This window comes from Mustela putorius, unplaced genomic scaffold (genome assembly GCF_011764305.1).
Source record: "Mustela putorius furo isolate JIRA1106 unplaced genomic scaffold, ASM1176430v1.1 tig00003836_pilon_pilon_pilon, whole genome shotgun sequence".
Taxonomy (NCBI): domain Eukaryota; kingdom Metazoa; phylum Chordata; class Mammalia; order Carnivora; family Mustelidae; genus Mustela; species Mustela putorius.
Window position 1 is genome coordinate 19,579,470 of NW_025421989.1, and position 24,358 is coordinate 19,603,827.

The 24,358-nt window shown below is 55.0% G+C and overlaps 2 protein-coding genes across 2 annotated transcripts; one reads left to right on the top strand and one right to left on the bottom strand.

The window, feature by feature from the left end:
* Positions 1-594: 594 nt before the first annotated feature.
* Positions 595-5,161, bottom strand: LOC123394700 (transcription factor SPT20 homolog). Its single transcript, XM_045089205.1, is given in 5 exon segments — positions 595-1,091; positions 2,551-2,956; positions 2,959-3,235; positions 3,347-3,405; positions 3,620-5,161. Coding segments are annotated over 5 exon segments (2,781 nt in total).
* A 17,511-nt stretch (positions 5,162-22,672) lies between these two features.
* On the top strand, positions 22,673-23,764 carry LOC101677130 (transcription factor SPT20 homolog). Its single transcript, XM_004782560.2, has one exon. It carries the CDS (start codon positions 22,673-22,675, stop codon positions 23,762-23,764), a length of 1,092 nt encoding a protein of 363 aa, XP_004782617.2.
* The last annotated feature ends 594 nt before the right edge of the window (positions 23,765-24,358 follow it).

A 24,358-nucleotide genomic window follows, 5' to 3' on the forward strand; every position in this document is an offset into this window, starting at 1 on the left:
GCCAAGTGTTCAGGTGATCGGTAAGGCTTTCGGTCAGCAATAGGCTAGTAGGAGTTAAATTTTTAGTGAGACAAGAGATACGGATTTTTGACTTTGCAGGGAGTCAGCGCCCCTAAGCTCACAGTGTTCAAGGGTCGCCAGGACCTAGAGGACAAAAGGAAAGAAGTACATCAAATCAGGTGAGATTCGGAGTGCAGGTGCTCGCTGGTTCCCAAGGCCAAGCGGAAACTCCTCTAAGCCAGTGGTCACTACGCTGGGTCACTTCTAAAACGCGCAGGCCCCATTAACGAGGTTGTCCGCGATGGGTTACCTAAGGCCCTCCCGGGCTCAGCATCCCTCACACGGCACATCTGACCTTGGCTTGAGATTGGCCGAAACCTTCCCTGAGCAGGGCCGGGACAGTACGGCGGGGTTGATCGAGAAGGACCCGCCGGTCACCTGCCTCTCCGCTCATCTCTTCGTAAAAGGCGAAAGATTCACGCGATCTGAAGAGAAGCCAGAGTATCGCTCATCTTGGGAGCGGCCAGACCTCACTTCCCTTTTCTGTGAGGCCAGAGGCAGGCAAGCATGCGTGTGCACGTAGCAAAGCAAAGTTCAGGGACACAGGCTGCCCTGTACAAATTGTAAGGCGACAACACGTGAGAAGCTCTCCAAGAAATCCTTGCACACCGGCGCTCCCAGCAGCAGGACTGACGACGGCCGACAGGTTTCGCCAGCGAGGGGGATGTGCACGGACGGAGAGCGGGCAGACGCAGGGAGGTACACGCACACCAGCGTGTAAGGCTCCGCCGAGCAAGAAGGAGCGAAGCGCGGCGGGGGTGACACCACACGCGAACCTCGACCACACTGCGCCGAGCGACGGAGGCCGGACATGAGAGGGCACTGCTCTCCGACTCCACCGTCAGCCAGTGTCCAGAACGCGGCCGTCCACGGACGCAGAAAGGAACGGGGGCTTCCGGGGCTGGGGGACAGGACGGCAGCCGGTGCTTCGTGGCCACAGAGGCCGCCCTGGGGGTGAGGCAGCTGCTTGGGAAATACAGCTGGTGATGGCACAGCCGCGTAAATGCAGCGACTGACGCCCAGCGGCACCCCTGAGGACGGGTGACTGTCGCTCCCGAGAAGTGCGTCTCCGTACAAAGGAAGGGGAAACAGAAAGAACTTCAGGGCTGTCGTGAGCCCCACCGACACGAGAAAGCAGGAACGGACATGGGGGAGCCGGGATGCTGGACAGCCCAGGGGCCCCAGGAGGGGACAGGCAGAAAGGGGCGTAGGGGTCCCGCTTCAGGATCTGACCAGAGGTCGCCAACACTTGAAAAGCAAACAAGTAACACACATTTGCCAATGCGAAGCTCTTCAATGTCTCCAAATAACCAGGAGTTCTAAACCAAGTAAAGGACCAAACAGGGAGAAAGCAAGACATCCCACAGGTGCCTTTTCCAGGCCAGTGACTGCACCTGGACAAGAGGGGCTGGGCTCTGCGGGGGGCAGCGCGGGCACTGAGTGCAGCCTAGGCGCCGCCACCAAGCAGGGGCGCCCCTGAGCCACTCTGCCCACATCCTCCATATAAGCCTGGCAAGCACATCCTCTCTGGGGAGGTTTCACAGTTTCTTTCAAAACAAATTTGCCAGAATTGCGTTTCATACACGGTGCACAAACCAGCACACACCAAGACCACTCTTCCAAAAGGGGTTTCTGGTATTTAAAAAGTCACTTCAGTACAGACGATGCACAGGGAAACCATGTGCAAAAGGCTACGCCCTTCCCTTCCCAGGCTACAACACACAGGAAACTTCGGGACCTCATGCCAAGCAAAGGAAGCCAGTCACCGAAGGACAAACACCCCTTCAGGATTCATACAAAGTATCTGAAGCAGTCCAGCTCGGGAAAACAGAAAATAGAAGGCTGGGTTCCTGCACTGGGGGCGGGGGATGGGGAACGGGGAGCTCTGCTGGTGGGGATAGCTGTGCTTTTGCAAGAGAATAGCCCCAGAACCGCCTTGGGAAACCATGTCCACCTACCCTGCATCAACCAAAGGCACCGTAAAAATGGTTAAGGCGGTACATCTTAGGTCAGGATTTTTAGCTCCCCTAAAAGTTTGGACAACCATCCTCTTCAAGGAGTACCCATGTTAACTGTTGTGCGAGTGCACGTTTACGGTTCTCGAGAAATTATACTTTCTCGGGGGTTTCGACCGAACCCAGTTTGGAGCTGGATCTACTTTAGAACATTAACTAATAAGATGACTGTCTACAAGGATAGCAACAAAGCGACGACTCTAAGCAAAAACAATCCCAGTGTCCTGAGTCGCTGCCTTGTTTCTACGAACCGCTCACGAGCTTGTGCTTCCATAAACAGTCTGGACACCGAAATGTAAAACACAGACACATCGAGGGAAAAGAAAAAAAAAAAAAAACACTACCGAAACCCAGAACCAAAATGAAGTCAAAATTCGGGAGCTGGTTTGGGCCCATGCTCTGGTGTTTTGTACAAAGAGAAAATACGGCAAGACTCAGGATTTGGGAGGGGAAGGCGGGCTTCTGTCTATTTTACCTTTGGCCAGGCTTGTGGGCCGCGGGGCCAGAGGCCGCCCGGCTGTCTGGGCGATGACTGTCGTCATGGCCACAGGGCCCTGCAAGATTCTCAGCCGTGGTCCCTGTGGCTGGGGCGGCCGCAGTGTGTGCGCGGGACGAGGACAGCTCTGCTCTGGGCTTCTCTGGCTTTCCCCAGAGCCCAACGGGGCCGACACCGCCGCCGCGTGGGGCTGCGGCAGCTCCCTCTCTCCGGCCCGGGCCCGGTTTAGCGCCACAGCCTGCTGAGCAGAGGAGGCCCTTTCTGGACTGGCTGCACCTCCTCCACTTGGACCCTGGGGCCCAGGCCGCTGAGGACCCCCAGTGGAGGCTTGCTGAAGTTGTTCTTGGGAAATCAAGTGATAGAGCCGCCGCTCTGGCTGCTGCGCGCTGTGTTCAAAAGGAGCGACTCTTGGGGAACCTCCAGGAGAGTTACTGGCCCGAGGCCGGAAGCGTGTTTTAAAAAAAACTGGACGCGGACTGGAGGACTCCGCGCTGCAGCGGGCACCGCACTGGGGGGCCGAGCGCCTGAAGGCAGGCTGCTGGGCGGGATCCCCACAGGAGCCTTGGCCCCAGCCTGAGGGCCCTGCCCCGGGCCAGAGCCCCTCTCCAAAGCCCGCGCTCCGCAACCAGGGCCCGCCACTTGGAGGAGGCTGTGGCCCGCGGAGCTGGCCGTGACCTGGACGGCCGGGCTGCTCTGCGATGAGCCGGCGGCGGACGGGGTGGTTGCAGGCAGCCTGCCGACTCCAGGGCCCTGCTTCCCAGAGGATTTCGGGGACTTGGCCATGACCCGGGTGGCCGGGGCTCTCAGTGAGGAGCTGGCGGTGGGGCAAAGTGCCTGCAGGAAACACGCTCACTCGAATCACTTCCACAGAGGATTTCTGGGCCTTGGCCGGGACCCGGGTGGCCGGGGCTCTCACGGACGAGCTGGCCGTGGACACGGGGGCTGCAGGAAGCGTGCCCACTCCGGTCACGCTCACAGAGGACTGCTGGGAGCCGGCCGAGACCCGGCTGGGGGGCTCGTGTGGGGCGCTGGCGGCGGACACGGTGGCTGCGGGAAGCAGGCTCCCTCGATTCACGTCCACGGGGGATTGCTGGGAGGGACTTGGCTTAGGAGCGGGAGCAGGAGATGGAGATTTACGAAAGCTGCTGGCCTCCCATGGAATAAAACTGTTCCCCGACCGGCTCGTTCCTGAGCTCCAGGGAAGTCTGATGCGCAGAGGTGGCCGTCCCACGCCTTCCCCCTGGACTGGAGACCGAACCGACGCCATGTCAGGCTGTTCTGGGTCGTTCCCGGGAGGAAGCCCACTGAGGCCGCCTGAGCCGTGCGACCCGGTGACCGTACAGCTGGCCTTCTGCGGGACGGCCAGCTCTGCCCCCGTGACCACCCCGCCGGCAGCCGTCTTTGATTCCGGCGGGACACTGCCTGAACGGTCATCTGTGCAGGGGTGCGGAGGAGACATCTGTCCCTCCCAGGGCCTTCTCGCTCCAGAGGAAGGTGGATTATTCGGCGGCGGCGACTTCGGGAAGGTCAGCTCCGTGCTCTGAGGCTCCTGGCCGGCTTCGCGGCCACACGTACCACCGTCCCTCACCTCGCCGGCTGGCCAGACTCCCGGAGGTGAGACGACCCGTTGGGCGGACCTCCTCCCTCTGGCATATTTCTGCACATCCACTTCCGAAGGCACCGCCAAGTCACACGGTCTCCGCCTCCACGTATCTACGCAGCTCCCCGCCTTAGAAATTTTGAGGTCGTACCACGGACGGTCTTGGCGCTCCCTGCGTTTCCGGCAAGAGGCCCACACTGTCAGCTCAGGAGGAGGGGGACAGTCAGCAGACAGCTCCCGCTGCCGATGCAGAGAGGAGGCAGAGTACCTCCTGAAGCTCCTTTTCATCGGCCCAGTATTCATCTTTTGCTTGTTATAGAGCAGCCTGTTCGCCGTGCAGGCTACTGCTACAGAAGGATCCAGGCACAGGGGCTCAGCGGTGGCCAAGATCAGCTGGCTCTCAAGCGACAGTTTGTCCTCCTGGGTCCATTCCTGGCCATCGCTGGTTATGGACTGCACGTCGCAGGCTAACGTCTGCATGGTCGGGCGCAGGAGAATGTGCCTGCTCTGATAGCCCGGAGGTTCCCCACCGCTGCACTGCCTGTAGTCTCGCACCTGCGCTATGACGCACCCGCACTGGAAGAGGTTCACCTCCGATTTTTCCAGCACGTCCAGCAGAGCGGGAGGTAGTTCTTCAGCATCCAGGTATTCGAGCAATTCGCCTTCTTCGTAGGGCAGCCGGACGGTCTCCGAATACGCTCCGTCTTTCCCCTGGAGCATCAGCGAATATCCCCCCTCTCCCCGGTGCAGGTTGACCACTAAACACGGCAACGACTCTCTCCTCACGAGCTTCTCTAGCAAGTTCACGTTGCTTCTTAGCTCCTCCGGAGCCTCCGGCTCTCTCCCACATTCTTCCACATAGATGTCGTAAAGCTTCTCGTAGAGAGAGGCTTCCCCACTCGACGAGCCTCTCCTCTTTGGAGGCCTCTGCTGGGCGCCTGCGATGACATAGTCCGCGCGGTCCAAAGCCCTTTCCAGGGCCTGTTGCATCGTGGTGCAAAAGGGGCCCTAAAGACAAGAGAAAACGCAAGCGCCTTGAGGAGCGGGCCGAAAACCCCGGCTTTCACGTCGAGGTAGAGTCCGGCCCGCGCCGCAACTGCCCCGCGGCGCGGTGAGCCAGGAGCCTCAGTTCCCAGTGCAGGGCCGGGAGCCCGCCCCAGGAAAGCAGCACACGACAAACCTGCGATCAGGGGAAAACACCTACACGTGCCCGAGTCGCCACCGCGGGTCCCGACTCCCTGCACGCGGGGCCGGAAGTGGGCGGGTGGGCGCACCCCCTTCCCGCCCTCCCTGCCTCTCCCCCCGCCCCCCCGTCCCCGCCCCCTGCGGGAACAGCCGCTGGTGCGCATGTGCGCTGTCTGCGGGCCACGGAGGCAGGCCTCAAGCCTGCTCCTGTTGTTGCCTCCGCCCCGGGGCCACGAGGCCCAGGGCCCGCACTCCCGCGGCAGGGCCACCCCTTTGCTTTGCGCCTAAGGCCCAGGGCACGGCGCCGCCGCCGCCGCCGCGCAGGCAACGATCCGAGGAATACGCCCTCCCCGGTCCGGTCCCAGGTCCACGCCAGTTCGCGCAGAAATGCGGCTGTCGCCGAAGCCCTGGAAGCTGGTCCTTTCCTTTCTGGGCCGGCGCTTCCCCCAGAATTGTTCGCTGTTTCCGAGTCTCCTGTCGTGAACAACAGGGCTGCGCCTGGTGCCCGTCACCGCTCGCACACACCCCACAGCGCCCGTGGGCAGTGGCCCCTGCCTGCGCCGGGGGAGGCTCGCTGAATCTGGTGCAGGCGTCGCCGTTCTTCTCCTGTCTTCAGGGGTCCGCCCGGTGGTGGTCCTGTCGCTGTGCGCAAGACATGCCGTTCTGATCCTTAAGTATTGCCCTGGTACTGCCCCTTAAGTATTGCCCTGGTACTGCCCTGGTACTGCCCTGGTCCCGGAAGCGCGCTTTCCAAGGATGCCGTAGGCCACGCGTCTGTCCCGTCTGGGGGCACAGCTCGGCTTGAGACTATCGGTTTGGAAGGGTGGCCTGCCTGTCGTGGGGCTGAGAGCTAGTGTCCCCGGTGACGGCAGCACATTCCAGCGATCAGTCGGACTTGGAGCCCACAGCCGGGATGCTAAGCTTGGGTCTGGAGGGAGCTGATGGGGACCTGGAGAACCGAGGGGCCCTTGTTGTCCACAGCCTTGGCTGCCTTGAGATGCGCCGGCCCTCTGGGACAGCTTTTTCAAAGGCACCCTTGAGGTCTACGCGAGGCGCAGTGATAATAGCATATGCACAGAATAGTCCCACAGAGGAAAAGAAGCCAAGCCGAGTCGGAGAAACTGCCGCATTTCTCACGACTCTAACCCCGGGCTGGCTTTCAACACTGGCAATCGTGCCAGCTGCACGTGTAGTAGATAGGACCGTCAGCCCAGCGAGGATCAAACCCTTTTTGACGGAGAGCTCCTGAGCCACAGATGACCCGGGTTCAGGGAGGGGCAAGAAGGCTTTTCTGCTGGCCACCAGCTGTCTTTGGGCAAGTGGGTACTTGGGGAGCGCCTCCAGGGGGCTTGAGTCCTGTCTAGTTTCTGCCCTCTCTTAGGCGTCCTCCCCTGCCTCTCTCTGTCCTGCCTGCACTTGCCCGAATCGAGGCTGAGGCTCGGACAGGACGGCGAAAGCGCATCATTCCTGGCAGTAACGCCTCGCGAAGAAGAAAGAAGCCCGAGACCTGTGCCGGCCGGCCGCTCCTGGCCTGGGGAGCGGACTCCCAGCTTCCCAGCAGGGCGGCGGAGGGTCGGGACCCGGTGAGGCCGGCGGAGGGTCGGGACCCGGTGAGGCCAGCGACGGGTCCTGGGGCGGCAGGCTGACAGAGAGACGTGCTCTCGTCGGGCGGTCCCGGGCCCTTCGGGGTCGGTGCCCCGGAGACGTCGCCCGCCTCCCCTCGGCCCTGCGCCCGCCTCCTGCCCGGCTCCTCTCTCTCCTCCCTCTCCCACGCGTCTGGGCGCGGGCCGCAGTCCCTGGTCCACCGACGGCCGAACCGCCCCGGGCTCCGGAGTCCCTGGGGACCGACACCGTTTCTCCTCCACCCCACCTCCCCTCCCGTTCGCTCACCGCCTCGAGGGCTCACTCCTTGGCCCCAGGCTGGCGCTGTCGATTGAAGGAATGGTGGGCGCCGCGCTCTAGTTCCCCCAACTGCAGACTCCTCGGGATCTTGCCCAGTAAACACTGTACACCCCTTTCCGAAACGAGGGGGGGTACCCGCAGCCAGGTCTTCCGGCTCTGGTGCCCTGGACGGTGCCAGGATCGCCCACCGGGACACGGGGTGGGGGCTGCCTGCGCGCTGCGCCGTTCTGCCGCAGCCCTGGCGCGGTGTGGTGCGTGCCCGCCCGTGCCCTTGCCCTCAGTTGCCAGGACCCAACATGGCCCCAGGTACTGCCAGCTCTCCCTGGCGGGCGGGGTGGGCCGGGGGCAAGGTCGTCCCCTGGCGGAGAACCGCCCCACTGTAGACCCGCTCTGGAAACCAGGAGTGTCGTCCAAAGGCCGCCCTTTAACCGACCACCCCAACCGGGGCACTTGTCACTGGCCAGAGAGAGAGAGAAAGAGAGAAGTGCATCTGCCCCGCTGCGGAGGGATGGCCCGGATCCACGGTGTTGCCCTGGCCATGTCCTCGGCTGGGGTTCCCCATAAGTGCTCCCTGGGAAGAGGATCTGAGGGCAGGCGGTTGACCTGGGAGCTCATCCCCAGAAGCACCCGCAGGGGAAAGGGGGTGACCTGGGGACGAAGACAACAGCAGGCACGTCCGTGAGCAGAGGTCCGCTGTGGACCGCTGGTCCCTGAGGCAAGGGAGCTGCGGCGTGTATCTCTCCACTCCTCTCTCCCTCTCTCCCACTGGCCGAGGACAGCCCTGAAACTGTTCCCTGGCTCTCCAGTTTGCCACTCAGGAGGGCCACCCGTGCTGACGTGGCCACTCGCTACCCTGAGACGGAGAGTCACCGGCGCTGGCACTAGCGCTGCGGCTGCAGGGAGAAGTCCGGCGCCGTGGCGATCCGGGCAGGGCGCCCGCGGCACCCGCTGCACGCGCTATCCGAGCTCAGGGCGAGAAGTGGGCCCTTCCTTCCCGGTGGAGCGGAGAAATGTGTGCTGTCTGGTAGATCTGGCGGTGTGGACGCGGGAAATGCTACCCCGTGTCCGGCTGAAACGGACAGTGGCCTGTGAGGGGCTTGTGTGGGCGCCCCGTGAGAGAGTGTCCGCTCTTAAGGCCACCGTGGCCTCCAGCGGAGCTTGTGGCCTGCTCCCTAGCCCCCGCCTGGGGGAACCCCTAGGCCTTCTGGCCGCAGGTGCCCCCGGACGAGGCTCTCCCCCGGCGGCGGCGCGTGTCCTCCAGCCTGCGTGCGTCAGTGGGCCTGGCCCCGCTTGGTGGGGGGCTGCAGCCGGCCCCTGCACTTGTACTCCCTAATTGCCTGGACTAAACCCCACAAGATGAGGGGGTTTAAGAAAAACCGCTCCGAGTGCACACCGTCCTTGGAGCACTTCAGGCACGTTAATGAGCTCACTGGCTGTTTATCAGGACTCCGATGGCTGCCCTCCCCTACAGCAGCCTGACCTAGTTGCACATGCTGAGAAAACTCACGGCCAGGCTAAGCTATGCTAGTGGGAGAAGAGAGTTCCGTTAATTGCAAGATAATTGAGCTAATTTGCAATTAGCAAACTGGTTTGCTCCATACCCACTGAGGTCCAGGTCTAGATTTTGCCACCTCTCCCCTGTTGCGGCTCATTAGAGGGACCAGCCAGAGAACAGGGACTCCAGGGAGCAAGTGAAGGTGACGCTACCTTGCTTGTTGGCCTCATCTCTGGTCGACCCCCCCCCCCCATCACTGGCCCTGAGTCTGATGTGTCTTTCCTGTGTTCAGGCCCCAAGACACAGTAGAGCAAATCTCTGGGGGAGATGCTGTAGCTCTGGGAGATCATGTGACTGAAGGCCCCTCCCACAGCCCATTCCAAAGATGGAAAGGCAGACCTTATCCAGAAGCACCACCATAGGGAGAGGGACCACTGCAGTGGGATTTCCCATACAGGGTCGGTGTAGAGATTGTGTTCAACTCTGAGTGCAGCATGGGCATATGGGAGTTCAAAGCCAAGGAACCGGTGGGAGGGAGTCCGTGGGTAGAAGATTACTAAGAGGCATCATCAGGGATGTGGGAGATCCTGGCTAAACTGAGCCAACAGGTTTCTCTGCTGAAGACAGGCCAGGGTGATCATGCATGGCCAGGGGGAGGGGGGCGGTGGTGGAGGATGAGAAATGTGATGGGGCATGGAGGGTGGAGTGGGGAGGTTCTGGTTAAACCGAGGGAGCAGGGTTCTGGCCAAAACCGGCTTCTACAAGGACGTGCACACATGGGCCTAGGAGAAGATTCTGGAGCCTAAAAAGTTTGGTCAAAGAAAGATTCTCTGTCACATGGGTTGCCTGGCTGGCTCAAGCCCCTCAATAGGCACAGAGCTCATGTACACATATGTACATATAAAATATATACATATACATTTCAAAATCTCTGTTGTCATCAACTTGTAATTTTGGAAATGTTTTTGTTCAAAACAACAAAACCGGCCTTTAGTATTTCAGGTTTGTAGACCCTGAGCTGGGAGAGTATGAACAGTTGTCACAGAGCATGTGTGGCCCACCTAAAATGAACTGATCCACCACTTAATGGAAAACTGGTACAAGGAAAATGTCTTGATGATAAAACTGACTCTTGGCAGGCTCTGACTCAAATCCATTACCTGGAGGTCACCCTACAGACTTGATGGGTAAACACAGTTGCTAAAAACCACAACCACAGTGAGGCTTCAGTAACGGTTCTTGATGACCTACATTACAATGAACTAATCTTGAACTCACAACCTAGGAGGTCTTGTTTGATCAGTCTTCATGAAAATTTCCAGCTTTGCTTTTGTAAATCCCGCCCTTGCTTTTTTTTTTTTTTTTTTTTTGAGAGAGTCTTCATGTAGGCTGCTTTCCCTTGTGTAGTTTCTAAATGTGAGTAAATCCTCACTACTTCAATTGTCTTTGAATTATTTGAGGACTCTGTCTGACAGTTTGAGGACTCTGTCTCACAGGACCTAATCCCTGCCATATTCAGTCATTTTTTTTCTGTCATGTTCAGCAGTAAACTCAACTTAGTACTATGTCTCAAAGTCTTCATATTTCTTTTATCATCATTTACTCCAAAGGTTGTCTATAAGGAAGCCCAAGATGATCTAAATCATGTAGATGTCAGTGACTGAAAAAAATCAAGGAAAGAACCAAGATGAACACATGCACAAAAGGAAAGGAAGACAGAATCCAGAAGTTGTGTGTGTAGGGGGGGGAACTTGGTGGTGTTTTTCTCCACATTTGAAGAAAATCTATTTCTCTAGGACTCAAGATAATATGGTAAGGTAGAAGAGACTTTTCCTCTAATCTCTTAGATTCAGTGTCTTGTGCCCGTTAATTAAAGGGGCAGAAGAGATTAACAGGAGAAAAGTTTTATTACATATGCACACGGTGGCTTCACAGACAAAGAAGTGAAGACCCCAGGGAGGCAGTTAGACCCACAGACTTAAAAAGCATTTCATTTTTTAAAAAAATTTTAAAAGATTTTATTTATTTCTTTGTCAGAGAGAGAAAGAGCACAAGCAGGGGAAATGGCAGGCGGAGGGAGAAGCAGGCTTCCTGCTGAGCAGGGAGCCTGATGTGAACTCTATCACAGCACCCAGGATCATGACCTGAGCCAAAGGCAGACGCTGAACAGACTGAGCCACCCAGATGCCCCATTATGCAGCATTTTAACAACAACAATAAAACCAATGTATTTGTGGAAAAGGGACAACACAAAAGAAAAGAAGTTTGGGCTTCTAGGAGCAGTGAATATGTGGGATGGTAACTATATGGGGTAATACATGAAGGACAGATTTGGTAAGATTTGTTTTGCTGATCCACGCGAAGGCTGACTTTCTGTCTCCAGTGGTAAAGTTTTTTTCCTCCTATAGAATGGGAGAGAGGAGAGGAAACACTTCCACAAAGGGAAATTTATGCCCTAATTATAGGTAGTTGTAGGGAGGAGAACTCTTTCTTCTTTTGCAGTTTCTTAACTGCCTTCAGCTCAAAACAATCGTTATATCAAGGCGGCATATTTTGAGGTGGCACATTATGGTTTCCTTCAATGTGTTTTACTTTTTTCTGCTTATAATGTAGTTGCATGCTTCCACTCCTAGAAGGTGATTTAAATGATAGTTTTACATTTCTGCCTCTTAAAATAAATGGTCTTTAACTTTAAACTCATTTCTTTTTTAAAAAATATTTTATTTATTTGACAGAGAGAAATCACACCTAGGCAGAGAGAGAAGGAAGCAGGCTCCCCGCCGAGCAGAGAGCCCGATGCGGGACTCGATCCCAGGACCCTGAGATCATGACCTGAGCCGAAGGCAGAGGTTTCAACCCACTAAGCCACCCAGGCTCCCCTTAAAGCTCATTTCTAAACAAACCTTACAGCATTCTCTGTCTCCCTGTCCCCGATGTGCTTGCTTGGCAGAGGTCTAGAGGGCCCTGCCCCCATCACAGGCCCACCTTTCTCATATTTTCTCTGCTCTCCCAGCCCCTTTCCACTCTCACTCTTCAGTCTTCACAGACCTTCCTTCAAAAACTTGCCCTCCTACCACGAGCTGAAGCTTCACCAAGGGTTTGAGAGCCCAGGAAATAGTATAAATTCCTTCAGTAACATAATAGATTTTAATGATGAAATGTTTTTTCTGAGGCCTGAAAAAGCTGCCACACACTGCTCCTTTATGAGGCAAAATCAATTAAGATTCCGATTATAAACCTTTCTTGTCCCTCAGTGAATGAATGGATAACAAACTTGTGGTATGTACATACGATGGACTATTACTCAGCAGTAAGAAATGAGGGAATCCAACAGTATGCATGGAACTTGAAGGCATTATGCTAAATGTAATAAGTCAGACAGAGAAAGATAAATACTACATGATCTCACTTATCTGTAGAATCTAAGGAAAAATAAAAACATTGGTCACCTAAGTGTGGAAGAATCATTAGAGATACAGAAGTGGACAAGAAACAGGCTCCATCTTTGGGAGCCTTCCAGTACGGGGACAAAAACCAGAGTAAATAAACTGCCACGATAGTACGTACACTAGCGGGACCAGCAGGCTCATGTTGGGAGAGCGCACTGGACAAGCGCTCATCTTGACATTAGGCTGTACCACACAATCTAAAGCAGAGAAACTTGCTCTGTTTCCATTTTACAAAATCATTCATGGAGATCACTGGTTTCTGCTGACTTCATTCATCATACTCTAGCACATCACAGATGACCATGTCCATGACTTCCGGACCAGGGAATAATGGTAGATTCAACAGTCACATGCTGTGGAGGCTTCCTAGTTCACAGAGTTGCCCAGATCTGCTCACCCTTTCTCTTTGACACAGATGATTGTGTCAAGAATTGAAACCCCTTGGTAAGAGCCAGTCATCCTAGCTCTCTGAAAATGTGAAAAAAAACATTTACAAGGATTAAAGAGAGTAAATGCCTGATTTGACCAAAGCAGTGGTTCTCAACTTGAAGCGTCCATCAGAGTCCCTGGAGAGCTTGTTAAACACAAATCCCTAGGCACCCCTCCTGCCCCAGAGCTTCTAATTCCATAGGTCTGAGGTGGGGTGCAGGGCATCTGCGTTTCTAACCAGTTGCCTGATACGGTTGATGCCACTGGTCCTGACACCACATTTTCAGAACCACTGGACCAGACAAAAGAGAATTGTTCATTTTGAAGCCCCCACTGAGTCTTTGCACTACGAAAAATGGTCCTCAGGGTAGATGGCTCCTTCTTCCATGGGGCATGTAATGGGCTTATTTTCTCCACACATTTCCTATGTACCACCGGTATCTGGGCAGGAGGTAGATGAAGGGAATAGAGTCAGCTTGGCCTACTTAAATAATCTAATTTTGAGTAGAGCACCTCTTTGCAAGTTGCATTAGCTTTGGGAAAGTTTGTCCTCTATAATCAATTTAAATCTACTATTGCTAAGAATTTTTCTTTTGTTCTTAGGACAGATGTTTATTTTGCCCAGAATTTACCCACTGGGGACTGAAGTAGTAAAGGAGCACAGTTTCATCCAGCTCTGATGGAAAGATAACTGAAAAGATTTGACATATCACACCAGAGTCGCCTGGCCATTTGGCTGGACTTTGGAAATGTATCGCTGGCGAATCCTAGAGCCTTGGACTATACCTGAAAATGGGTGGAGCGGTACGTTAGGTCTGTTCTCTAGAAGAAGCCCCTGAAATAAGGATGCATATACAAGTGGTTTTTTGAAGTATGTGCTTCCAGGGAGACCTTTCAAGGGGTGGTGGATGCAGAACAGGGAAGGAGAGGAAGCCAAAGGCGTGACCTCCGGCCCACCCAGCCTCAGCCTAACCTGACGGGGGAACTCTGGAGTGTGAGTTATGCCTCAGAGATTGTCCCAACGCAAGGCCAGGGAGCTGGGCTTTCACACTCCTGTCCTTGTCTACCCCTGCTTCTTTCTGGCTCTTCAAACTTGTTCCAATAACCTAAGAGTCGTCTTCCAAAAAGAGTCTCTGGTAGAGGCCATTAGAAGCAAAACCACACAGAAGCCAGGGGAGAAGGGTGGAGGAACAGTTGACAGGATCCCAGCCGACTTGGGTGGGGCTCAGAGTGTCCACCGCAGAACGTGCCCGAGCCTAGCACAGCACTGACCTTGAGGGTGGCTGGTGGAGTTTTGCTACTGGGGAATGATAGCTGACCGTATTTGAAGACGGGGACTCTCGTGTTCTCTCTGGAAGGGATAGCCCAGAATGGGCTTGAAAGAAGGGCTGAGAACTGGGATGTGCCCTCAAAAGGACCCCACTCCCCTCAATGAAGTGTTTAATGCCCTCTGGACCATGAGAGGAGTCATATTTAGCACCAGTTAAAAAGTATTTTCTACCTCGTAATGCCATGAAGTTATCCCCAGCTGGTCAGTAAAGTCTTAAAACACGTTCTCACCTGCTGTTGTCAGGGAATCAAGGGCAGGTCTCTACAGGGAGTGTGACCTACCCCTTATCACCCTCCCCTGATCCAGGACAGCATTGTCACATGGAGGAAAACGTGACCACAGGCAGTGGCCCAGAGCAGGAGCTCACAAAGCAGAAAAGGAGGTACCAAGTGGGTGACTCTGGAGCAGACAGATGACAAATCCCCCATTCTCTAAAAAATAAAAGAAAAAAGGCCCTTTTGAGGGAAGTAGGGAAAACTAGCACTTGGGTTACACAGGATGTGAGAGGTTTTTATAAGAGATGACACCTTCATACCTTAGCCTTGTAAGGAGCAGATTGTTATCAAAATGGCAATGGCACAAGGCATTGACTCTCTGAGACAGATGAACAGATAATGAACGATATTCCCAGAAAAATGTAGGCCAGGAGTCATATCCAGCTTTTATATCTCATAAAACTAAAATTATAGTTGGGGTTATCATCTTTTCTTAGTAATGCATTTTGACTGTAATTTGGTATTAGACAGTGTTATATACTTAGTAACATTAGTCAGCCTTATTAAAATGGATCTGATGACACAAATTTTTTCTTTTAAAAATATTTTAAGTTTTTACTCTTTTCAAAATGTAGGATGACTAAAGGAGAGGTACTTTGTCTATAGGAACTTCTTTAGGTAATGTAAAATAGTGAGTTTAAATATACATGTAATTTTAATATAGGAATATGTTATACAACTATTAAAATGTCATAAAAGGGATGCCTGGGTGGCTCAGTTGGTTGGGCTGCTGCCTTCAGCTCAGGTCATGATCCCAGGGTCCTGGGATCAAGTCCTGCATTAGGCTCCCTGCTTGGTGGGGAGCCTGCTTCTGCCTGCTGCTCTGCCTGCTTGTGTTCTCTCTCTCTCTGACAAATAAATAAATAAATAAAATCTTTTTTTTAAAATGTCATAAAAATTAAAATTATATATGCACTGGGGCACCTGGGTGGCTCAGTGAGTTAAGCCTCTGCCTTCGGCTCAGGTCATGATCCCAGAGTCCTGGGATCGAGCCCCACATCAGGCTCTCTGCTCAGCAGGGAGCCTGCTTCCCCCCTCTCTCTCTGCCTGCCTCTCTGCCTACTTGTGACCTCTGTCAAATAAATAAAAAAAATCTTTTAAAAAAATTATATATGCACTGAGGCCTACTATTCACCCTTATATCTCTATATTTACCATGTATGTTTATATATCTTATATATTCATATATAATAGCTAAATAATATTTACATATAATATTTTAGAGCTTTATATATAAAATTGTTATACACACACATTAACAGATATGAATATAATTTTATTTTTCTGGGCACCAAACACAGTTTTCATTTTCTGAGCTACATTTGGTAATTCTTGAAAACCCACACAGTCTATGGTCTGGTTTAGGTATTAAAGTGTTGTGGATAATGATAGAATTTTCAGTTTTAGCCCTTGTCCTTGGAAACCTTTCTAAGTGGTAGCATGAGTCTGCTTTTTTTAAAAAGATTTAATTTATTTATTTGACAGACAGAGATCAGAAGTAAGTAGGGAGGCAGGCAGAGAGAGAGAGAGAGAGCGCAGAAAACAGGTCCCTGCTGAGCAGAGAACCCGATGCGGGGACCCTGGGATCATGACATGAGCCAAAGGCAGAAGCTTAACCCACTGAGCCACCCAGACACCTGAGCATGAGTCTGCTTTTTAACCTCAACAGGTATGGTACAACAGATAAAACTGAATCTTTGAATGATGACATTGATCTTGCTTTGCTTCTGGATCCTGACCCCAAATGTTGTTTTCATTAAAGTTACTTGGATGTGAATACATTTGGGGCCCATTCTTTTTCTTCTTAATTTTCCTCCTTCTAGTGTTGTGAGGATCTGGTAATTGAGATTCTAATGAACAGTAAGCCACATCTAAATAAGAAATTCTTGGGAAGAATTAGAAATGGAAGAGGGGGGAAGCAGAATCTGATTCCAAAAGTCCTTGCTTGATTATCTGCCACTTTTCATATAAATGTTAGGAAGCCCAAAGGCTTCTAGGTAGCATGTTCTAGTTTCAGTGTAAGATAAGGCTTGTCTTTCCAAATCAAAAGGCATATTTTGCTCATGCTTCTTCCAGGGCACTGATGATTGGATGGAGGCGGTGGAGACTACTAACTTCTCATTTTCCCCCAAGGTCTGGGGGTGGGGTTGGGAGAATGTTCCATTTCCCTAGGCTGTTTGGCCTGGTCATTTTCTGTGCAAATACACTGCCAGTTCCCCTCTGGCCTAAACCCCTTATTTTTTTCTGAGATTTGAGATTTTGGAAACAAAACATTTTATAGAATTAAAGAAGGATGACATCCAATGTTCTGGGAAAGGCTGCATTCGCATTTTGCCTACACCTTTCTTCCCCCTCAATCCCAGCTACCAGACAACCAGGCTTTGTTAGAGAGGTATGGAGTGCTGCAAATTTAGATTCAGCAAACTTGTGGCTGTGGAAGACAGGTCTTCACAAATTCTTAACACCATCCATCCCATAAAACAAGTACTCCTTTTCTAGCATTGCTATAAAATATTACCCCAAACATAGTGGCTTAAAACGACACAGATTTATAATCTTAATGTTCTGGAAGACAGCAGTTGGAAACTGATCTCGCTATGCAAAAATCAAGGTGTTGACAAGGCTGTGTTACTTTTTGGAGACTCTAGAGAGAATCCGTTTCATTGCCTTTTCCAGCTTCCAGAGGTCACCTGTGTTCCTTGGCTCATGGCCCTTTCCTCCGTCTTCAAGGTCCGCAGCAAGGCAACTTCCGTGATCTCCCTCTCTCTCTCTCTGACTTTCCTGCTTCCCTCCTTCCCATGTGAGAACCCTTGTCATTATATTAGACCTATTCAGAAAAATAAAGATAATCTCAACTCAAGCTCCATAGCTTAATCCTACCTGTAAAGTCCCCTTTGCACTGGAAACGAACATACTTATTGGTTCCAAAGATTAGGATGTGAGCATCTTTGGGGGACCATTATTCTGTCTGTTACAAGTACCTAGTTATATGCAAGGCATTGTGCTATGCCCTGGGTAAGTGGTAGTGGGCAAAAATAGCAGTCCCTGCTGTTAGGACAGTTTACAGTCTGAAAAACAGCACTAGTCCCCAACTTGCTACAATCATGATACATGAAAACATTGTGAATTATGTATGATACCATATAAGTCACCAGAAGTCACTCAATCTCTTCAAGTGAGCCACTCCAAGCCAAATTCAACTCTTTCCTTATTTTCAACTCCTATAACAAATTACTTCTCAAGTCTCACTCAACCAATCTGAGAAATAACTCAAGTATTTCCTTGCAAGCTTGACTAACACTGACCTCATCAGCTGCCACTAGGGCTCTACAGTCACCTGTCACCTGTTTATTGTCCCCAACCTCACCCCATGCTAGCCCATTGCCCTCATCATGGCACCACTTAGTGTGCTAAACAAGTTACTATTCCTCCTCAAACTGTTCATTACTTACCCCCTGTCCCCAAGAAAGAAAAGAAAAGGGTGCTAAGGCACTCAGAAGGGTGGTGGTAAAGAAAAACATGGCTGACATTTCATGAGGGCTCACTATGGGCCAGGCATTCTATGAACATGGGATATACAGAATGTCCCACTTAAACTTCAAAATATCGTCAACAACATCATTCTACTTTATAAATGAAACACTAGAGGCACAAAAGAGGTAAGTGACTTCCTCAAGGGCAGAGATAATTAGTGGAAGTAGGGGTTAGGCCCCCAACCTGTAGGAATTCACAAAATGATTCTAAAATGTACACGAAAAGATAGGAGGAGTGAGGTAGCCAAAAATACTTTGCAAAAGAACAAATTCAGAACTTTATCACTTCTTGATTCAAACATCGTTATATAACTATAGTAATTCAGACAAAGTGGTATGACCACTGGGTCCTGAAGATTCCATGTCAAATATAAATGAGGGAATTTTTTTTTTTGCATGATGGAAAATTCTATACATTGATTGCTGTGGTGATTGCACAATGGACCACATTTTTTCAAAACTAACAGGTCTGTACACTCAAATATGAAAATTTTATTCTCTGTATATTATACTAAATAAAAAACATTCATGCATGACCTCAGTGAGCATGAACAAACCGGTATACTATTGCAAATTAGGGTTATTGATCTTGCAATTAAATCAATTCACTTCTTTGACTAGTATATCTTACCCTATGTCACAGTGATAAGGAACACATTCAAAATTAAAAGTTGACAGTGATGAAAATTCTATTCTTGACCAAACTTTAGTTAGGCTCCAGAATCTTCTCCTAGGCCCATGTGTGCACGTCCTTGTAGAAGCCAGTTAGGGCAGAACCCTGCTCCCTTGGCTTAACCAGAACCCCCCCACCCCACCCTCCATGGCCCATCACACTTCTCATCCTCCACCTTCATAACCACCCCCCCACCCCCCCACCCCCACCCCATGCCTGATCACCTAGTGCTTCTGGATAAGGTCTGCCTTTCCATCTTTGGAATGGGCTGTGGGAGGGGCCTTCAGTCACATGATCTCCCAGAGCTACAGCATCTCCCCCAGAGATTTGCTCTACTGTGTCTTGGGGCCTGAACACAGGAAAGACACATCAGACTCAGGGCCAGTGATGGGGGGGGGGGTCGACCAGAGATGAGGCCAACAAGCAAGGTAGCGTCACCTTCACTTGCTCCCTGGAGTCCCTGTTCTCTGGCTGGTCCCTCTAATGAGCCGCAACAGGGGAGAGGTGGCAAAATCTAGACCTGGACCTCAGTGGGTATGGAGCAAACCAGTTTGCTAATTGCAAATTAGCTCAATTATCTTGCAATTAACGGAACTCTCTTCTCCCACTAGCATAGCTTAGCCTGGCCGTGAGTTTTCTCAGCATGTGCAACTAGGTCAGGCTGCTGTAGGGGAGGGCAGCCATCGGAGTCCTGATAAACAGCCAGTGAGCTCATTAACGTGCCTGAAGTGCTCCAAGGACGGTGTGCACTCGGAGCGGTTTTTCTTAAACCCCCTCATCTTGTGGGGTTTAGTCCAGGCAATTAGGGAGTACAAGTGCAGGGGCCGGCTGCAGCCCCCCACCAAGCGGGGCCAGGCCCACTGACGCACGCAGGCTGGAGGACACGCGCCGCCGCCGGGGGAGAGCCTCGTCCGGGGGCACCTGCGGCCAGAAGGCCTAGGGGTTCCCCCAGGCGGGGGCTAGGGAGCAGGCCACAAGCTCCGCTGGAGGCCACGGTGGCCTTAAGAGCGGACACTCTCTCACGGGCGCCCACACAAGCCCCTCACAGGCCACTGTCCGTTTCAGCCGGACACGGGGTAGCATTTCCCGCGTCCACACCGCCAGATCTACCAGACAGCACACATTTCTCCGCTCCACCGGGAAGGAAGGGCCCACTTCTCGCCCTGAGCTCGGATCGCGCGTGCAGCGGGTGCCGCGGGCGCCCTGCCCGGATCGCCACGGCGCCGGACTTCTCCCTGCAGCCGCAGCGCTAGTGCCAGCGCCGGTGACTCTCCGTCTCAGGGTAGCGAGTGGCCACGTCAGCACGGGTGGCCCTCCTGAGTGGCAAACTGGAGAGCCAGGGAACAGTTTCAGGGCTGTCCTCGGCCAGTGGGAGAGAGGGAGAGAGGAGTGGAGAGATATACGCCGCAGCTCCCTTGCCTCAGGGACCAGCGGTCCACAGCGGACCTCTGCTCACGGACGTGCCTGCTGTTGTCTTCGTCCCCAGGTCACCCCCTTTCCCCTGCGGGTGCTTCTGGGGATGAGCTCCCCAGGTCAACCGCCTGCCCTCAGATCCTCTTCCCAGGGAGCACTTATGGGGAACCCCAGCCGAGGACATGGCCAGGGCAACACCGTGGATCCGGGCCATCCCTCCGCAGCGGGGCAGATGCACTTCTCTCTTTCTCTCTCTCTCTGGCCAGTGACAAGTGCCCCGGTTGGGGTGGTCGGTTAAAGGGCGGCCTTTGGACGACACTCCTGGTTTCCAGAGCGGGTCTACAGTGGGGCGGTTCTCCGCCAGGGGACGACCTTGCCCCCGGCCCACCCCGCCCGCCAGGGAGAGCTGGCAGTACCTGGGGCCATGTTGGGTCCTGGCAACTGAGGGCAAGGGCACGGGCGGGCACGCACCACACCGCGCCAGGGCTGCGGCAGAACGGCCCGCAGCGCGCAGGCAGCCCCCACCCCGTGTCCCGGTGGGCGATCCTGGCACCGTCCGGGGCACCAGAGCCGGAAGACCTGGCTGCGGGTACCCCCCCTCGTTTCGGAAAGGGGTGTACAGTGTTTACTGGGCAAGATCCCGAGGAGTCTGCAGTTGGGGGAACTAGAGCGCGGCGCCCACCATTCCTTCAATCGACAGCGCCAGCCTGGGGCCAAGGAGTGAGCCCTCGAGGCGGTGAGCGAACGGGAGGGGAGGTGGGGTGGAGGAGAAACGGTGTCGGTCCCCAGGGACTCCGGAGCCCGGGGCGGTTCGGCCGTCGGTGGACCAGGGACTGCGGCCCGCGCCCAGACGCGTGGGAGAGGGAGGAGAGAGAGGAGCCGGGCAGGAGGCGGGCGCAGGGCCGAGGGGAGGCGGGCGACGTCTCCGGGGCACCGACCCCGAAGGGCCCGGGACCGCCCGAGAGCACGTCTCTCTGTCAGCCTGCCGCCCCAGGACCCGTCGCTGGCCTCACCGGGTCCCGACCCTCCGCCGGCCTCACCGGGTCCCGACCCTCCGCCGCCCTGCTGGGAAGCTGGGAGTCCGCTCCCCAGGCCAGGAGCGGCCGGCCGGCACAGGTCTCGGGCTTCTTTCTTCTTCGCGAGGCGTTACTGCCAGGAATGATGCGCTTTCGCCGTCCTGTCCGAGCCTCAGCCTCGATTCGGGCAAGTGCAGGCAGGACAGAGAGAGGCAGGGGAGGACGCCTAAGAGAGGGCAGAAACTAGACAGGACTCAAGCCCCCTGGAGGCGCTCCCCAAGTACCCACTTGCCCAAAGACAGCTGGTGGCCAGCAGAAAAGCCTTCTTGCCCCTCCCTGAACCCGGGTCATCTGTGGCTCAGGAGCTCTCCGTCAAAAAGGGTTTGATCCTCGCTGGGCTGACGGTCCTATCTACTACACGTGCAGCTGGCACGATTGCCAGTGTTGAAAGCCAGCCCGGGGTTAGAGTCGTGAGAAATGCGGCAGTTTCTCCGACTCGGCTTGGCTTCTTTTCCTCTGTGGGACTATTCTGTGCATATGCTATTATCACTGCGCCTCGCGTAGACCTCAAGGGTGCCTTTGAAAAAGCTGTCCCAGAGGGCCGGCGCATCTCAAGGCAGCCAAGGCTGTGGACAACAAGGGCCCCTCGGTTCTCCAGGTCCCCATCAGCTCCCTCCAGACCCAAGCTTAGCATCCCGGCTGTGGGCTCCAAGTCCGACTGATCGCTGGAATGTGCTGCCGTCACCGGGGACACTAGCTCTCAGCCCCACGACAGGCAGGCCACCCTTCCAAACCGATAGTCTCAAGCCGAGCTGTGCCCCCAGACGGGACAGACGCGTGGCCTACGGCATCCTTGGAAAGCGCGCTTCCGGGACCAGGGCAGTACCAGGGCAGTACCAGGGCAATACTTAAAGGGGCAGTACCAGGGCAATACTTAAGGATCAGAACGGCATGTCTTGCGCACAGCGACAGGACCACCACCGGGCGGACCCCTGAAGACAGGAGAAGAACGGCGACGCCTGCACCAGATTCAGCGAGCCTCCCCCGGCGCAGGCAGGGGCCACTGCCCACGGGCGCTGTGGGGTGTGTGCGAGCGGTGACGGGCACCAGGCGCAGCCCTGTTGTTCACGACAGGAGACTCGGAAACAGCGAACAATTCTGGGGGAAGCGCCGGCCCAGAAAGGAAAGGACCAGCTTCCAGGGCTTCGGCGACAGCCGCATTTCTGCGCGAACTGGCGTGGACCTGGGACCGGACCGGGGAGGGCGTATTCCTCGGATCGTTGCCTGCGCGGCGGAGGCGGCGGCGCCGTGCCCTGGGCCTTAGGCGCAAAGCAAAGGGGTGGCCCTGCCGCGGGAGTGCGGGCCCTGGGCCTCGTGGCCCCGGGGCGGAGGCAACAACAGGAGCAGGCTTGAGGCCTGCCTCCGTGGCCCGCAGACAGCGCACATGCGCACCAGCGGCTGTTCCCGCAGGGGGCGGGGACGGGGGGGCGGGGGGAGAGCAGGGAGGGCGGGAAGGGGTGCGCCCACCCGCCCACTTCCGGCCCCGCGTGCAGGGAGTCGGGACCCGCGGTGGCGACTCGGGCACGTGTAGGTGTTTTCCCCTGATCGCAGGTTTGTCGTGTCCTGCTTTCCTGGGGCGGGCTCCCGGCCCTGCACTGGGAACTGAGGCTCCTGGCTCACCGCGCCGCGGGGCAGTTGCGGCGCGGGCCGGACTCTACCTCGACGTGAAAGCCGGGGTTTTCGGCCCGCTCCTCAAGGCGCTTGCGTTTTCTCTTGTCTTTAGGGCCCCTTTTGCACCACGATGCAACAGGCCCTGGAAAGGGCTTTGGACCGCGCGGACTATGTCATCGCAGGCGCCCAGCAGAGGCCTCCAAAGAGGAGAGGCTCGTCGAGTGGGGAAGCCTCTCTCTACGAGAAGCTTTACGACATCTATGTGGAAGAATGTGGGAGAGAGCCGGAGGCTCCGGAGGAGCTAAGAAGCAACGTGAACTTGCTAGAGAAGCTCGTGAGGAGAGAGTCGTTGCCGTGTTTAGTGGTCAACCTGCACCGGGGAGAGGGGGGATATTCGCTGATGCTCCAGGGGAAAGACGGAGCGTATTCGGAGACCGTCCGGCTGCCCTACGAAGAAGGCGAATTGCTCGAATACCTGGATGCTGAAGAACTACCTCCCGCTCTGCTGGACGTGCTGGAAAAATCGGAGGTGAACCTCTTCCAGTGCGGGTGCGTCATAGCGCAGGTGCGAGACTACAGGCAGTGCAGCGGTGGGGAACCTCCGGGCTACCAGAGCAGGCACATTCTCCTGCGCCCGACCATGCAGACGTTAGCCTGCGACGTGCAGTCCATAACCAGCGATGGCCAGGAATGGACCCAGGAGGACAAACTGTCGCTTGAGAGCCAGCTGATCTTGGCCACCGCTGAGCCCCTGTGCCTGGATCCTTCTGTAGCAGTAGCCTGCACGGCGAACAGGCTGCTCTATAACAAGCAAAAGATGAATACTGGGCCGATGAAAAGGAGCTTCAGGAGGTACTCTGCCTCCTCTCTGCATCGGCAGCGGGAGCTGTCTGCTGACTGTCCCCCTCCTCCTGAGCTGACAGTGTGGGCCTCTTGCCGGAAACGCAGGGAGCGCCAAGACCGTCCGTGGTACGACCTCAAAATTTCTAAGGCGGGGAGCTGCGTAGATACGTGGAGGCGGAGACCGTGTGACTTGGCGGTGCCTTCGGAAGTGGATGTGCAGAAATATGCCAGAGGGAGGAGGTCCGCCCAACGGGTCGTCTCACCTCCGGGAGTCTGGCCAGCCGGCGAGGTGAGGGACGGTGGTACGTGTGGCCGCGAAGCCGGCCAGGAGCCTCAGAGCACGGAGCTGACCTTCCCGAAGTCGCCGCCCGCCGAATAATCCACCTTCCTCTGGAGCGAGAAGGCCCTGGGAGGGACAGATGTCTCCTCCGCACCCCTGCACAGATGACCGTTCAGGCAGTGTCCCGCCGGAATCAAAGACGGCTGCCGGCGGGGTGGTCACGGGGGCAGAGCTGGCCGTCCCGCAGAAGGCCAGCTGTACGGTCACCGGGTCGCACGGCTCAGGCGGCCTCAGTGGGCTTCCTCCCGGGAACGACCCAGAACAGCCTGACATGGCGTCGGTTCGGTCTCCAGTCCAGGGGGAAGGCGTGGGACGGCCACCTCTGCGCATCAGACTTCCCTGGAGCTCAGGAACGAGCCGGTCGGGGAACAGTTTTATTCCATGGGAGGCCAGCAGCTTTCGTAAATCTCCATCTCCTGCTCCCGCTCCTAAGCCAAGTCCCTCCCAGCAATCCCCCGTGGACGTGAATCGAGGGAGCCTGCTTCCCGCAGCCACCGTGTCCGCCGCCAGCGCCCCACACGAGCCCCCCAGCCGGGTCTCGGCCGGCTCCCAGCAGTCCTCTGTGAGCGTGACCGGAGTGGGCACGCTTCCTGCAGCCCCCGTGTCCACGGCCAGCTCGTCCGTGAGAGCCCC